General features: G+C 46.0%; 1 protein-coding gene across 1 annotated transcript in view; it reads left to right on the top strand.

Annotated features, from left to right (window-relative positions):
* Window positions 1–16,567, top strand: part of C16H10orf143 (chromosome 16 C10orf143 homolog) — a 116,896-nt gene that overhangs the window by 88,647 nt on the left and 11,682 nt on the right. The window contains exons 6-7 of the mRNA XM_022568438.3: window positions 10,525–10,726; window positions 12,530–12,644. Of these exons, the coding sequence (XP_022424146.2) occupies window positions 10,525–10,726; window positions 12,530–12,644 (317 nt within the window). The remainder of the gene's footprint in view (window positions 1–10,524; window positions 10,727–12,529; window positions 12,645–16,567) is intronic.

Below are 16,567 nucleotides of genomic sequence, written 5' to 3'. Positions count from 1 at the left end.
TCTTTGGAGAAATGTCTATTTAGGTCTTCTGCCCATTTTTGGATTGGGTTGTTTGTTTTTTTGATATTGAGCTTCATGAGCTGCTTATAAATTTTGGAGGTTAATCCTTTGTCAATTGCTTCATTTGTAAATATTTTCTCCCATTCTGCAGGTTGCCTTTTCGTCTTGTTTATGTTTTCCTTTGCTGTTCAAAAGTTTCATTAGGTCCCATTTGTTTATTTTTGTTTTTATTTCCATTTCTCTAGGAGGTGGGTCAAAAATGATCTTGCTATGATTTACGTCATAGAGTGTTCTGCCTATGTTTTCCTCTAAGAGTTTTATAGTGTCTGGCCTTACATTTAGGTCTTTAATCCATTTTAGGTTATTTTTGTGTATGGTGTTAAGGAGTGTTCTAATTTAATTCTTTTACAAGTAGCTGTCGAGTTTTCCCAGCACACTTATTGAAGAGGCTGTCTTTTCTCCATTGTATATTCTTGCCTCCTTTATCAAAAATAAGGTGACCACACGTGGGTGGGTTTATCTCTGGGCTTTCTATCCTGTTCCATTGATCTATATTTCTGTTTTTGTGCCAGTACCATACTGTCTTGATTACTGTAGCTTTGTAGTATAGTCTGAAGTTCGGGAACCTGATTCCTCCAGCTCTGTTTTTCTTTCTCAAGATTGCTTTGACTATTCGGGGTCTTTGTGTTTCCATACAAATTGTGAAATTTTTTGTTCTAGTTCTGTGAAAAAATGCCTTTGGTAGTTTGATAGGGATTGCATTTAATCTGTAGTTTGCTTTGGGTACTATAGTCATTTTCACAATGTTGATTCTTCATATGGCAACTATTTTTAGTTTTCTGAGGAAACTCCATACTGTTTTCAATAGTGGCTGCACCAATTTACATTCCCACTAAAAATGTAGGCGGGTTCCCTTTTCTCCACACCCTCTCCAGCATTTGTTATTTGTAGATTTTTAAATGATGGCCATTCTGACTAGGGTGAGGTGGTACCTTGGTGTAGTTTTGATTTGCATTTTCTCTAATGATTAGTGATGTTGAGCATCTTTTCTTGTGCCTGTTGTCAATCTGTAGGTCTTCTTTGGAAAATTGTCTGTTTAGGTCTTCTGTCCATTTTTGATTGGGTTGTTTTTTTTTTTGTTGTTGTTGTTGTTGAATCTTATGAGCTGTTTACAGTAAGTCCCTTACACAAAACTTCAAGTTGCGAACTTTGAAAGATGCCAGCGTGCGTGAGGTTATGGCCTTCACCATGAATGGGGTTTGGAAGAACCTTTTTTCACAGTTTGTTCATGATTTTCGTGGATTTGAGAGGTAGATGAGGAGTCCAAAGAGGTCTTCAGCAACGTAGTGGCCCTCAGCAAGAAGCTGGAGCTAGATCTGCAAGAGGATGACTTCATTGAACTCCTTGCTGTACAACACGAGGAGCTTACTAATGAAGACCTGATGGAACTGGAGACACAGAGAAAGGATGAAGAAAGACAAGAGGAAGAAAAAGTAACTGAAGAACCAGAGAGATTCATGACACAGGAAATGGTGAGGGGATTTCCTTTATTTGGGAGGCACTGTTAGTTTATGAGGCACAGACCCAAAGGAAGAACAGAACAGTAGATGAAGGTTGCAGCAGCCGTTCAGAATGCAATCCAGCGCTACGGTGTCATCTATGATGAGAAAAAAGAGCTACTACCCAGACATCACTGAATTGTTTTTTCAAGAGGGTAGATAGATTTGAATCCAGCAAGGAACCAGAACCTGTGCCATCAACGTCAGGTGTAAGTGAAATTGCAGCTTGCCCTCCGTCTCCTATTGCTCACGACCCTTCAGCTCTACCATCTCCCACCTCCTCTCCCTCCTCCAGTCAGTAACTCTTCTTGCCTGTTCCCTCAATGCCAGCCCCTGGATGCCAGCTGTTGTGCTACACTGCTGTCCTTTTCAAGGGACTGTACGGTAAGATTAAAAATGTTTTATTTGTTGTGTTTGTTTGTATCTTATGTGTTATTTGTGTGAAAAGTATTATAAACCTATTACAGTACAGTACTATATAGCCGATTGTGTTAGTTGGGTACCTAGGCTAACTTTGTTGCACTTATGAACAAATTGGACTCGCAAACGTGCTCTTGGAATGGAACTCGTGTGTATGTAGGGGACTTAGTGTATATTTTTTGGAAATTAAGCCCTTGTCAGTCACATCATTTACAAATATTTTCTCCCAGTTTATACAGCCTATTTTTTTTTTTTTTTTTGCAGTATGCGGGCCTCTCACTGTTGTGGCCTCTCCCGTTGCGGAGCACAGGCTCCAGACGCGCAGGCTCAACGGCCATGGCTCACAGGCCTAGCTGCTCCACGGCATGTGGGATCTTCCCGGACTGGGGCACAAACCTGTGTCCCCTGCATCGGCAGGCGGACTCTCAACCACTGCGCCACCAGGGAAGCCCCCCGGCCTATTTTTAAAGAAAGGAAGAAACGGGACCTACAGTTTTAAGATACACTGAGCGCTTAAACATCATTCTGTCTGCTGTGCTTGTCCTATTTTCATGGGTCTAGCTCACCTGGGAAGCCCTCCATCCTTTGAGGACCTGCCTGCCACGTACCAGGTGATCACCTGGAGCCACATCTGTTTCACCTGATGCACCTTCCAGGCCACAGTTGGCTGCATGGGTGAGGGGAGCAATGAAACTGACCCAAACTACCCCCTGGATTCTTCTCCCATCTTCCTTTTTTGAATAGAACCCTGTCAGTTCCAGCTGACACAGTGGCATTGGTGGACCAGAGATGGAGGCCCCACTTGGGAGTCAGCCCGCTAGGCTGGGCGCCCTTGTCCAGCCTGAGACTGTGAGCCCAATGTTAATTCTTACACTGTTAAGAATTACACTTAGGGGGCTTCCCTGGTGGCGCAGTGGTTGAGCGTCTGCCTGCCGATGCAGGGGACACGGGTTCGTGCCCCGGTCCGGGAGAATCCCACATGCCGCGGAGCGGCTGGGCCCGTGAGCCATGGCCGCTGAGCCTGCGCGTCCGGAGCCTGTGCTCCGCAACGGGAGAGGCCACAACAGCGAGAGGCCCGCGTACCGCAAAAAAAAAAAAAAAGAATTACACTTAGTTTCCCAGGACATGTGACCAGGTACCACAGGCTGGCGGCTTAAAATGATAGACATTTATCATCTCATAATTCAGGAGGCCAAAGTCCAAAATCAAGGTGTGGGCAGGGCCAGGCTCCCTCTGGAGGCTCTAGGAGAGCATCCTTCCTGCCTTCCTCCTAGTTGCTGGTGGTTCTAGGTGGTCCCTGGGCTTCCTCCATCACTCCAATCTCTGCCTCTCTCCTCACCCAGCCTCCTTTCTCCCTTTGTGTGTGTCCTGGTGTCTTTGACACCTGTCATTGATTGATATACATCTTTGCACACTTAGCCAATTATTTCCTTAGTCTCAGTTCCTAGAAGTAAAACTGCTGGACTTTTGGCCACATCCTCCAATTGGCCCACGGAAGATGGTGCCTCTGGCTGCAGGGCCCAGGAGGCAGGCTCCCCCTACCTCCCACTCCCATCATTACTGGCTCTCCCCCCTCCTTGCTCTCCTCCTTCCCTTTCTCTTCCTCCTCCTCTGTTTTCAATTTTGCCAGGCTGAGGGGTAAAAAAGTTAATTTGCTGTTTTATTTGACAATTTTTCATTTCTCCTTTGGTGAGATGCTTTATATCCTTTATCCTTTTTTTCTATTGAGATATTTAGGAATTTTTCTCGTTAATTTGAGAAAGTTTCTCTTTATTAAGGATGTCAACCCTTCTGTCCTCCATATCTGTTGTAGATATTTTTCCCAGGTTGGGGCAAACTTTCTTCAGGTGAGAAATTCTGGGAGAGGTGTGCGGCACGAATCCTCATATGGGGACATGAGGTGACATAATGGACATGAATGTCTTTCATTGCAGTTTCCAAACCCTACAGATGTGCTCTTCGATGGCTATTTTTTTAATATAGATGTATATAAAGTCCAAGGGGATAAGACTAAATCATAAACAAGTGAAGACATTTTTACAGGAAACAAGGACATTGATGTCTGTGTCCATGGCTTTTTCCCCACATTTTTAAAATTATAAAAGTATTACACAGGAAGTAAAAATATTAAAGCAGTGTAGACTGATATGAAATGAAAAAGAAACATTTCCCACCCCATTCCCCCGCTAAGGAGAGAACCATTTTAACCGTTATGTTTTCAGATCTTGTTACCACCATAAGTCTAAATGAAATGCTTCCACTCTGTCCCTGCATTTGTCCATTTTAAGCAAGTTCTATTTGACTTCTCAGTATGAAAGAGAAGCTTAAGTCATTTCAACTTCATCCATTCCCCACTTAATTTTGGTATATTGTTTTTAGCCCTTCCATGTTTTCATGAATAGTTTAGAATCCCATGTATGGACCTCCACTTCCGCGACCAGCCTTGGACACACTCCTGTCTCCCTTCTGTGTCAGGGGAAGAAGTGGGGAATCCTCTCTCTGCACTGTTCCCTCCAACTGTGTCAGTGATGCCCTGTCATTTACATTGGAGTATAATTGCTTTGCAATGTTGTGTTAGTTTCTGCTGTATAACAAAGTGAATCAGCTATATGTGTACATATATCCCCATATCCCCTCCCTCTTGGGTCTCCCTCCCACCCTCCCTATCCCACCCCTCTAGGTGGTCACAAAGCACTGAGCTGATCTCCCTGTGCTATGCGGCTGCTTCCCACTAGCTAGCTATTTTGGTAGTGTCTATATATCCATGCCACTCTCTCACTTAGTCCCAGCTTACCCTTCCCCCTCCCTGTGTCCTCAAGTCCATTCTTTATGTCTGCGTCTTTATTCCTGTCCTGCCTCTAGGTTCTTCAGAACCCCCCTTTTTTTTTTTTTAGATTCCGTATTTATGTGTTAGCACGCGGTATTTGTTTTTCTCTTTCTGACTTACTTCACGCTACCTGACAGACTCTAGGTCCATCTACCTCGCTACAAATAGCTCAATATCGTTTCTTTTTATGGCTGAGTAATATTCCATTGTATATATGTGCCACATCTTCTTTATCCATTCATCTGTCGATGGACACTTAAGTTGCTTCCATGTCCTGGCTATTGTAAATAGTGCTTCAATGAACATTGTGGTACATGACTCTTCTTGAATTATGGTTTTCTCAGGGTATATGCCCAGTAGTGGGATTGCTGGGTCATATGGTAGTTCTATTTTTAGCTTTTTAAGGAACCTTCATACTGTTCTCCATAGTGGTTATATTAATTTACTTTCCCACCAACAGTGCAAGAGGGTATCAGGTGGTGATGAGAGCTGTGGAGAAAACTAAAGCTGGGAGAAGAGGGAGGGAGGTGAGGGGTTGCAATTTAACAAACGGCTAGGGGAGAATTTATAACACTCTGTCCTCAATCTGTTAACTGTGTTTCCCCTATAATTGCCACTATGTTGAGTCTATAATTCTAAAGCTAGTAAAAATATATTATGATTTTATAAATATTATTCCTTTCCTATACCACTGAGCCTGGCTTCTGGCAAGGGGATGGTCCAGGACTCATGTTGAAATGGATGTATAATTTTTACATTCTATCAATTGCTCCAAATCGCATCAGGATGCCTCATCTGGGCCCATGACACTCATCTGTAACTCTTTATCCTGGCATTGCTAACGGCCTTTCTTTTTCCATATTGATGGAACAAGCATGCTTCCACATCAGGAAGGCCAGCCAGCTTCCCTTCTGGAGCGCTAGTTTTTGTACTGGCTGTTACCTAGGCTCTCAGACTAGAATTTACTTTCATGTTTCACTCTTGGGTTAATGCAACTGTTTTCTTGGATTCCATTTCTTTCTTTTTCTTGAATTCCTTTTGTCGTTGTTGGCGTTGTTGGAGTACATCCTCAAGAAAATTTTCTCAGAAAGGGCACAAAAGGAGAATTAACCGATTACTTCCCCCAAATTTGCATATCTGGAAATTCAAATGTAATTGATGGTTCGGCTGAGGATAGATTCTGAGTTCAAAATACCCACCTCCTGACTTTAAAGGTTGACTTCATTGTTTTCTGGGACCCACTGGGACTGATGAGAAGCCTATTGCTGATTGGATCCTCATTCCTCTGTGGTTAACCTCTCCTTTCCCTCTCTAAATACTCCAGAGATCTGTCCTTAATCCTTGATATCCTGAAATTCCTTAAGGCTGGTACGGAGTCTAAGTCTCCTTTTGGGTAGAGGAATCAGAATCTCACAGGAGTTGGGTGCCCCTGAAACATGAGTACAGCTGCTGTGGCTACCGCACTGTGAGAGGGTCTGTGCAGTGGGAACAAAGTCGTACTAAGGTGTGAGTGGCTAACAGGTCAGCTGCTCCCAGGAGGGGTGAGGAGGAGGTATTTATTTTTCATTTATTTATTATTTAAAAAATTTTTATTTTACATTGAAATACAGTTGATTAACAATGTGTTAGTTTCAGGTGTATAGCAAAGTGATTCAGTTATACGTATACATGTATCTATTCTTTTTAAAGTTCTTTTCCCATTTAGGTTATTACAGAATATTGAGCAGAGTTCCCTGTGCTATACATATATATCCTTTTCAGTTACCTATTTCAAATATAGTAGTGTGTATATGTCAATCCCAACCTCCCAGTCTATCCCTCCCCTCCACCCTTCCCCCCTGGAAACCATAAATTTGTTCTCTAAGTCTGCATGTCTGTTTCTGTTTTACAAATAATTTCATTTGTTTTTTTTTTAGATTCCATATATAAGCGATATCATATGATATCTGTCTTTCTCTGTCTGACTTACTTCACTTAGTATGATAATCTCCAGGTCCATCCATGTTGCTGCAAATGGCATTATTTCATTCCTTTTTTATGTCTGAGTAATATTCCATTGTATATATGTACCACCATCCTAAATGTTGATGGACATTTAGGTTGCCTCCATGTCTTGGCTATTGTAAACAGTGCTGCAATGAAATTGGGGTGCATGTATTTTTTCGAATTATGGTTTTCTCCAGATATATGCCCAGGAGTGGGATTGCTGGATCAATGGTAGCTCCACTTTTAGTTTTTAAAGGAACCTCCATACTGTTCTCCGTAGTGGCTGCACCAATTTACATTCCCACCAACAGTGTAGGAGGGTTCCCTTTTCTGCACACCCTCTCCTGTGGGCATGGAGTTCCCAGTCTGCGGTGGGCTGCTGGGCATCGGCTACCAGCACAGCTCTCTCTCCGGAACAGCTCAGAGGGACCTTCCACTGACCCTGGCACCCCGGCCACTAAAACCTGGATGCCGTTTTTGCTCTCCCCCGTCTCCCGGTGTCACTCCCTCCGTCTGGGTTGCCCTCTGGGACCTGGGTGCAGGCTCACACCTTGCCTCACCGTGGAAGCCCAGCCTGGCTGAAGGGCAGACAGAGGAAGTTCCCGCACACTTGGTGGACGGCCAGGCCCTGTCTTTGCGGGCAGCTGTACCCACTGGCTCGGGAGTGCCTGCCGCAGGTGTCTGGCCGCCAGCCCTGGCCTCGGAACCCAGCCTGGGGAAGAGAGCCCCAGCCCACTGCTGGCAGAGCCTGGCACGCCCGGCAGGACGGCCTGGGCAGCTGGCCTCCACTCCCGCACCAGCGTCTTCTCCACCGAGGACAGACATGCCACCTAGCAGCCGGGGGGTCTCGGCCCAGATCTGTTGCCCCCACTTCTTGAGGAAAGCTGGTCCTTTCCCCCACTGTGCCTAGGTGAAGGCGGCCTCTCTGCTCAGGGTCACAGGGAGAGGCTGGGCCCCTGGCAAGGGGGGGACCCAGACCCACCTTGGGGACAAACACCCAGGCTCATGGTTTCTGGGACAACGGCCGTAACCGCCACTTCTCCACAGGCTGGGGGCAGTGTGCTGTGTGGGTGCATGTTCGTGGGTGTCTTGGGCAGCTGTTTGGTCTGAATGGAATGAGCTTCCCCGGTATCCTCCCAAGACCTCTGTGAGCTGCACTGGGGCCAGCGCCCGCCTGGGGGCCGCGGGGCCTGGGCTGAGTCTCCTGAGCTGAGGGCGGTCAGGAGGGGGGACGGGGCACGGCCCTCATGGGTCAGGGTTGCAGTCCACGCCCTGGAATAGCCCTCAGCCATCAAAGGGAGGGGACACCTATCCTGCCACAGCCTGGAGGAACCTCGAAAGCGTGATGCAAAGGGAAAGGAGCCAGACACCATCGGCCACGTCTCGTGTGGTCTCATTTGTATGAAGTGTCCAGAGCAGGCAGATCCACAGACGCAGAAAGCAGATTGGCGAGGACTAGGGCCTGGCGGGAGCTGGGTAAACTGAGGCACGGTACATGTTTTCAAGGGTCTATGTGAACAAACATCAATGTGAAACTGGAGGTGATTGGAGCCCCCCCAGGCCCACCCGACAGGAGTGGGGAGGGGTTTTTATAGAGAAGACTTGGAGAGCAGGAAAATTTGGCCACAGCTTAAGCAGCTGTCGTATTTGGGAAAGACCCCACAGCTGTTTGTGTTTGGAGTTTTCAGGTCTCATCTTCCCAGATTCGAGTGCATGACTCGGCTTAGGCGTCGGCTGGCTTTTGTGGCTACCTGGCATCAGAGCCACTGTCTGACGACCTCCTTGTTTAATTACTATCACAGGGGACTGGGAAGCAATGCTTAATGGGTGCAGGGTTTCCTCTGGGGGCTTGAAAATTCTGTAGAACTGGATAGAGCGCAACTCTGAATGTACTAACATGCACTAAATGCTACTGAACCGGGTGCTTTAAATGGCTAAAATGGTTAATTTTATGTTACGTGGGTTTTATCTCAATTTATAAAGAAGCCCAATAGTCTAGCTGTGGGCTTGGGGACAGGTCTCAGGGCCACAGGGACCTGGCCTCAGGGTTGCTGGACACTGGGGTGTGAGGGTGAAGGAGGGGCAGTGGTCTGCAGAGAGGGCCAAGGTGGCCAGCACACCTGGGTGCTGCAGCCTTGGGGGCAGCCAGTGTCCAGGCCTGCAGGCCACCTGGAAGGCTAAGCTCACCACCAAAGCAGTGGCCTGAGCTCCTTGTGAGGGCCCAGGGGGCAGCTGCAGGGTCCCTGGACACATGCCCCAAGAGGGCGCACTGCAGGGCACTGCCCAGGCCGAGCAGGGTGCGGACCCTGGGAGCCTCATCCCTCCTGCTGGGACAGACCTGCACCTCGGTCGGAAGGAAGGACAGGCCTAGGGTGGATGGGTCAGAGGCTTAAACCAGGTGGCCAGCCCTTCCCACCCTGGGCTGAGCTAGTGAAGAAGCTGCTCCTGATTTGAACCAAAAGCGCTTCAGGCCAGTAACTGCATTCCTAGAAACCTAGCTCATGGAAACCAGCAGAGATGCAGTCAGCGACTCATACACAAAGAGCTCCTGGAGCTTTGTGTGTGGTGCAGATAAGCACAGAGTCTGTGCATCCATTGATACGGGTCAGGGCAAGGCCATGGAGCACAGCATTGGATCAACATCAAAATATTGATATGTTAATTACCAAAATGCCCACAAAAAAATGGAAAAGCCAGTCATGGATATTATTGAGTGCCTACTACATGCCATGCAACGTATTAGACTGGGGACAACCATGGTGGCCAAGACACAGAGTCACCGCCAGCCGGGTGTGGGACATGGTCCAGTGGAGAAGATAGGCGAACTCTAAATGGAGAGAAAGGCCTGAGCTGTAACAGCCTGGCAGGTTGTCATCTGCAAGAGGCTGTTTTTCGGTGCTTTAAAATCATAGAAGGAGAAGCAGGCCTGAGATGAGGATGGAGGTGTTAGACTTGGTATTAGGTGCAGGTGACACCTAACACCTTGTCCCAGGTGACAAGGGACATCCAGGGGGGAAGGCCTCTGGTCCATTCAGAATTTGGCCCTGGGGTCGACGGGCCAGGGTTCTAGTCTCGGGGGACAGGAGAGTGCCTTGAGGTGGCTATGATTGGAGTTGTCTGGACAGAAGCGGGTGAGGCGAGATTGAAGGACGGAGGCATGGGGGCCGCTGGCATTTCTGGGGGGAGAAGGGACTTGCAGCCAAGGAGCCCGGGAGTGAGGCCGAGGGGACACGTGACCCACAGCGGCACTGGGCAATTTTTGGTCAGTGAACAGATGGGAAGCATGATCTCAACTGACCTCACGTCCCGCAAGTGCACCAGGGTCTCTGGACTAGGATGGATGGGCCTGGGGGCTAGGTCAGGGTGAAGATGGAGGAGGGAGAGGTGGGGTGAGGATGGTGCCCGATTCCTAGCCTGGAGAACAGAACCAGTGGTTCAGCCATGGTTAAAATGTCTATGGCGGTTCCGGTTTAGGATGGGACAGATGAGTTCAGATTAAGACAGGACAAATGTCCAAAGGGGATGAGGGAGTCTGGCCAGAGCTATGGACTGGGAGTGTGTCAGGCTGACTAAAGGCTGCTCCAGAGATGTCAGGTCCCAACCCCTGGATCCTGTAATTGTATCTTATAAGGAAGAAGTGTGTTTGCACAGGTTTAAATTAAAGATCTGGAAATGGGGAGCTTAGCCTGGATTGTCCAGGTGAGCCCTAAATGCAGTCACATCTCCATACAGGAAGGAGGTGGAAGGAGATATTTTGCAGACAGAACAGGAGAAGCCATCTGACCACACCTGCAGAGATTTAGAGGGACGCGGCCACGAGCCAGCGAAGCCGGCAGCCTCCAGGAGCTGGGAGAAGCGAGGAACGGATAATGGATTTTCCCCTCGTGATTCCAGAGGGAGCTCGGCCCTGCTGACGCCTGACTTCAGCCCGGTGGTACTGATTTCCTACTTCTGGCCTCCCAAACTGTAAGGGAACAAATTCCTGTTGTTTTAAGCCACCCAGTTTGTGGTGATGTGTGGCAGCCGCCCCAGGACACTCACGCGGGAGCCTTCCAGACTAGGGGCTGCTGGACGTGGATGAGGCACAGAATCTCCTGGGAGCACATCTCCGGGTGCGTCTCCCGAGAATGGATGGGGACAGGGGTTTACCTGGGATACAGCATAGGGGAGTGGGGAAGCCAGGCGGGAACAGCAGGGCGTCAGCACAGGAGGCCTGAGTGTGTAGTGACCACCGGGCCTGAGAGCTCACACCTGCACAGGAAGCGGGTGTCTCCCTGAAGACTGCCACTGGCCGAAGCTGCCTCCTGGGACTTGGTCCTCTGGTCTGTCCCACGTGCAGGCCAGGTGGTGCCTGTGGCCAGGATCATCCAGGGGAGCTAGCCCAGCAGTGCTGAGTGATGTGCGTGGGCAGGAACGGCTCTGCCCGGGTGGGAGGAGGGCATGGAGCACTGGGTGCAGTGGACACTGCCCTTTCAGACAAAGAGGGCCCGGGAGCCCGGCCAGGGAGGGAGGGAGGGCACATCCCTCATGGGGCCCAGACTGAAGGGCCTGCAGAGGCGGTGGAGGGGGGCGGGTCCTAAGAGCTGGGCCAGCTCCCTGTGCCAGAATCCCAGCTTCCACACCACTGGCTGGTGACCCTGGGGGAGCGGTCTGTCCTTGTTCAGCCTAGTGTCCTCATCTAAAATGGGACAACAAGGACGTCCACCCTGCAGGGCTCCTATGGGGACCGGAAGGCACACAGCACGTGCCCAGAAAACATTACTGATCCTTATGACTTTTAACTTGGTTTTCTGTGTTGAGATCAGTGTAGGTTCACATGCAGTTGTAAAGAATAGTGCAGAGAGACCCTGTGTCCGCTCTACCTGGTCTCTCCTCATGACGACGTCTTACACAACTGTGGTGAGCATCACTGCCAGGAAACCCGTGGCGATAGAGGCCGGGCACAGTGCGTTCCCACCAGCCCAAGGAGCCACACTTCTGTCCTGCCCCCGCCCCTCCTTACCCCTGGAAACCACTGACATGTCACCTCATTCTATAACTTTGTCACATCAAGAATGCCATATACATGGAATCGTACGGTGTGTGAACTTTGGGTTCTTCTCTCCTTTCCATGGCTGGGTAGCTTTGTATGGTGTGCACGGCCGCAGCTGCTTTAAGCATCCACCCGTTGAAGGTCATCTGGGCTGTTCCCCGGTTTTGGCTGTTATGAACAGAGCTGCTACCAACATTAGTGTTCAGGTTTCTGTGCGAACGTCAGTTTCCCTTTCCCTGGGATAAGGCCCAGGGTGCAGTTGCTAGCTTGTATAGTGGTTGCGTGTTCAGTTTCTAAAGAAACCACCGAGCTGTCTTCCCAAACGGCTGCACCACGTTACCTTCCCATCCCTGGCTATGTGTGAGGGATTCGGTTTCCCCACATCCACACCAGGAGTTGATGCGTTACTATTTTTCATTTTAGCCATTTTGATAGGAAGTTATGGTATTTCATTGGTTTTAATTTGCATTTCTCTAATGACAATGGCGTTTTACATCTTTTTCATGTGATGATTTGCCATCTGTAGACACTCTTTAATGAAATGTTTCTTCATGTCTTTAACTTACCTTCTTATTAGATTTTTTGTGTTTTTACTGTTGAGTTTTGAGAATTCTTTATATGTTCTAGATACTAATCCTTTGTCAGATTTTCAATTTACAAATATTTTCTCCTGGTCTGTGACTTGTCTTTTCATCTTCTTCCCAGGATCTTTTGCAGAGCAACATCTTATGTTCACACGAAACCCTGTACATGAATGTTGGTAGCAGCTTTATTCGTAACAGCCTAAACCAGGAATCAGCCCAGATGCCGACTTCAATAGGTGAGTGCTTAAACGAAGTTTAAAAAAAATTGTGTCAAGCAATTTGCACTCCTGCCCAGTGCATGTTAGTATCAGAGGTACCAAGGGAAACAACACAAACAAGCACTGCATGGAACAAGTCTCTCCTGACTCAGAGAAGAGACTTAGCCGGTTCTGCTTCAAGAGTGGGCATCGGTCTCCACGCCAGTGGGCTCCTCCCGGCAGCTGCTGCAGGGCCATTGGTTGCACGCAGCCCTCTTGCGCTGCATCGGAAGAACACTGCCCCCCCCCTTGCAGGGGACAGATACAGCAGAGGGGTTGGCCAGGTGCTGTGCGATGCGTGTAGCTAAGCAGAGCAGAGGAGCGCACACTGAGTCTGGCAAGTCCAGCAGGGCTGCGTGGGCCCTTTATCTCTTGATGAGGAGTTGTCCAGGCCCAAGGCCCATTCTTACGCGGCTGAGTGGGGGATGGAAAGACTATAAGCGGGAGACTTCCTTTCCCAACATATTTAATTAATTGATTAATTTTAAAATTTAATTTAATTAATTAATTATTTCATTGGGGTACAGTTGTTTTACAATGTTGTGTTAGTTTCTACTGTACAGCAAAGTGGAGTTACCTGTGCTGTACAGCAAGTTCTTATTTGTTATCTATTTTATACATGTTACTGTATATATGTCAATCCCAATCTCCCAATTCATTCCACTCCCCACCCCTGCTTTTGCCCCTTGGAGTCCACACGTTTGTTCTCTACATCTGTGTCTCTATTTCTGCCTTGCAAACTGGTTCGTCTGTACCATTTTTCTAGATTCCACACATATGCATTAATATGCGATATTTGTATTTCTCTTTCTGACTTACTTCACTCTGTATGACAAAATCTCTAGGTCCATCCATGTCTCTACAAATGACCCAATTTCATTCCTTTATATGGCTGAGTAATATTCCATTGTATATATGTACCACATCTTCTTGATCCATTCGTCTGTCTGTGGACATTTAGGTTGCTTCCATGACCTGGCTGTTGTAAATAGATCTGCAATGAACATTGTGGTACATGTGTCTTTTTTTTTTTTTTGCGGTACGCAGGCCTCTCACTGTTGTGGCCTCTCCGATTGTGGAGCACAGGCTCTGGACACTCAGGCTCAGCAGCCATGGCTCACAGGCCCAGCCACTCCATGGCATGTGGGATCCTCCCGGACCGGGGCACAAACCTGTGTCCCCTGCATCGGCACCAGGAAAGCCCCATGTGTCTTTTTGAATTATGGTTTTCTCTGGGTATATGCCCAGTGGTGGGATTGCTGGGTCATATGGTAATTCTATTTTTTGTTTTTTAAGGAACCTCCATACTGTTCTCCATAGTGGCTGTATCAATTTACATTCCCACCAACAGTGCAAGAGGGTTCCCTTTTCTCCACACCCTCTCCAGCATTTGTTGTTTGTAGATTTTCCAATGATGCCCATTCTAACTGCTGTGAGGTGATACCTCATTGTGGTTTTGATTTGCATTTCTCTAATGATTAGTGATGTTGAGCATCCTTTCATGTGTTTGTTGGCAATCTGTATATCTTCTTTGGAGAAATGTCTATTTAGGTCTTCTGCACATTTCTGGATTGGATTGTTTGTTTTTTTGATATTGAGCTGCATGAGCTGTTTATGTATTTTGGATATTAATCCTTTGTACATTGATTTGTTTGCAAATATTTTCCCTCATTCTGAGGGTTGTCTTTTTGTCTTGTTTATAGTTTCCTTTGCTGTGCAAAAGCTTTTAAGTTTCATTAGGTCCCATTTGTTTATTTTTGTTTTTATTTCCATTACTCTAGGAGGTGGGTCAAAAAAGATCTTGCTGTGATTTATGTCAAAGAGTGTTCTTCCTATGTTTTCCTGTAAGAGTTTTATAGCGTCCGGTCTTACATTTAGGTCTCTAATTCATCTTGAGTTTATTTTTGTGTATGGTGTTAGGCAGTGTTCTAATTTCATTCTTTTACAAGTAGCTGTCCAGTTTTCCCAGCACTGCTTATTGAAGAGACTGTCTTTTCTCCATTGTATATGCTTGTCATAGATTAGTTGACCATACGTGCGTGGGGTTATCTCTGGGCTTTCTATCCTGTTCCATTGATCTATATTTCTGTTTTTGTGCCAATACCATATTGTCTTGATTACTGTAGCTTTGTAGTATAGTCTGAAGTCAGGGAGTCTGATTCCTCCAGCTCCAGCTTTTTTTTTTTCTCAAGATTGCTTTGGCTATTTGGGGTCTTTTGTGTCTCCATACAAATTTTAAGGTTTTTTCTAGTTCTGTAAAAAATGCCACTGGTAGCTTGATAGGGATTGCATTGAATCTGTAGATTGCTTTGGGTAGTATAGTCATTTTCACAATATTGATTTTTCCAATCCAAGAACATGGTATATCTCTTTATCTGTTTGTGTCATCTTTGATTTCTTTCATCAGTGTATTATAGTTTTCTGAGTACAGGTCTTTTACCTCCTTAGGTAGGTTTATTCCTAGGTATTTTATTCTTTTTGTTGCAATGGTGAATGGGATTGTTTCCTTAATTTCTTTTTCTGATCTTTCGTTGTTAGTGTATAGGAATGCAAGAGATTTCTGTGCATAAATTTTGTATCCTGCAACTTTACCAAACTCATTGATTAGCTCTAGTAGTTTTCTGGTGGCATCTTTAGGATTTTCTATGTATAGTATCATGTCATCTGCAAACAGTGACAGTTGTACTTCTTCTTTCCAATTGGTATTCCTTTTATTTCTTTTTCTTCTCTGATTGCTGTGGCTAGGACTTCCAAAACTATGTTGAATAATAGTGGTGAGAGTGGACATCCTTGTCTCTTCCTGATCTTAGAGGAAATGGTTTCAGTTTTTCACCATTGAGAATGATATTTGCTGTGGGTTTGTCATATAAGGCCTTTATTATGTTGAGGTAGGTTCCCTCTATGCCCACTTTCTGGAGAGTTTTTATCATAAATGGGTATTGAATTTTGTCAAAAGCTTTTTCTGCATCTATTGAGATGATCATATGGTTTTCATTCTTCAATTTGTTAATATGGTGTATCACACTGATTGATTTTCATATATTGAAGAATCCTTGCATCCCTGGGATAAATCACACTTCATCATGGTGTATGATCCTTTTAATGTGTTGTTGGGCTCTGTTTTCTAGTATTTTGTTGAGGATTTTTGAATCTATATTCATCAGTGATATTGGTCTCTAATTTTCTTTTTTTTATGTAGTATCTTTTTCTGGTTTTGGTATCAGGGCGATGGTGGCCTCGTAGAAACAGTTTGGGAGTGTTCCTTCCTCTGCAATTTTTTGAAGAGTTTGAGAAGGATGAGTGTTAGCTCTTCTCTAAATGTTTGATAGAATTCATCTGTGAAGCCATCTGGTTCTGGACTTTTGTTTGTTGGAAGGTTTTTAATCACAGTTTCAATTTCATTACTTGTGATTGGTCTGTTCATAATTTCTATTTCTTCCTGGTTCAGTCTTGGAAGGTTATACCTTTCTAAGAATTGGTCCATTTCTTCCAGGTTGTCCATTTTATTGGCATACAGTTGCTTATAGTAGTCTCTTATGATGCTTTGTATTTCTGTGGTGTCCATTGAAACGTCTCCTTTTTCATTTCTAATTTTATTGATTTGAGTCCTCTCCCTCTTTTTCTTGATGCGTCTGGCTAAAGGTTTATCAATCTTGTTTATCTTCTCAAAGCACCAGCTTTTAGTTTTATTTTTATTTAGTTTTATCTTTGCTATTGTTTTCTTTGTTTGTATTTCATTTATTTCTGCTCTGACCTTTATGATTTCTTTCCTTCTACTAACTTTGGGTTTTGTTTGTTCTTCTTTCTCTACTTCCTTTAGGTGTAAGGTTAGATTGTTGACTTGAGATTTTTCTTGTTTCTTGAGGTAGGATTGTATTGCTATAAACTTCCCTCTTAGAACG

This window comes from Delphinapterus leucas, chromosome 16, assembly GCF_059928025.1.
Source record: "Delphinapterus leucas isolate spDelLeu-1000000601 "Yukka" chromosome 16, BTC_Dleu_Yukka2, whole genome shotgun sequence".
In the NCBI taxonomy this organism is placed as follows: domain Eukaryota; kingdom Metazoa; phylum Chordata; class Mammalia; order Artiodactyla; family Monodontidae; genus Delphinapterus; species Delphinapterus leucas.
This window is presented reverse-complemented; position numbering and strand designations above follow the sequence as displayed.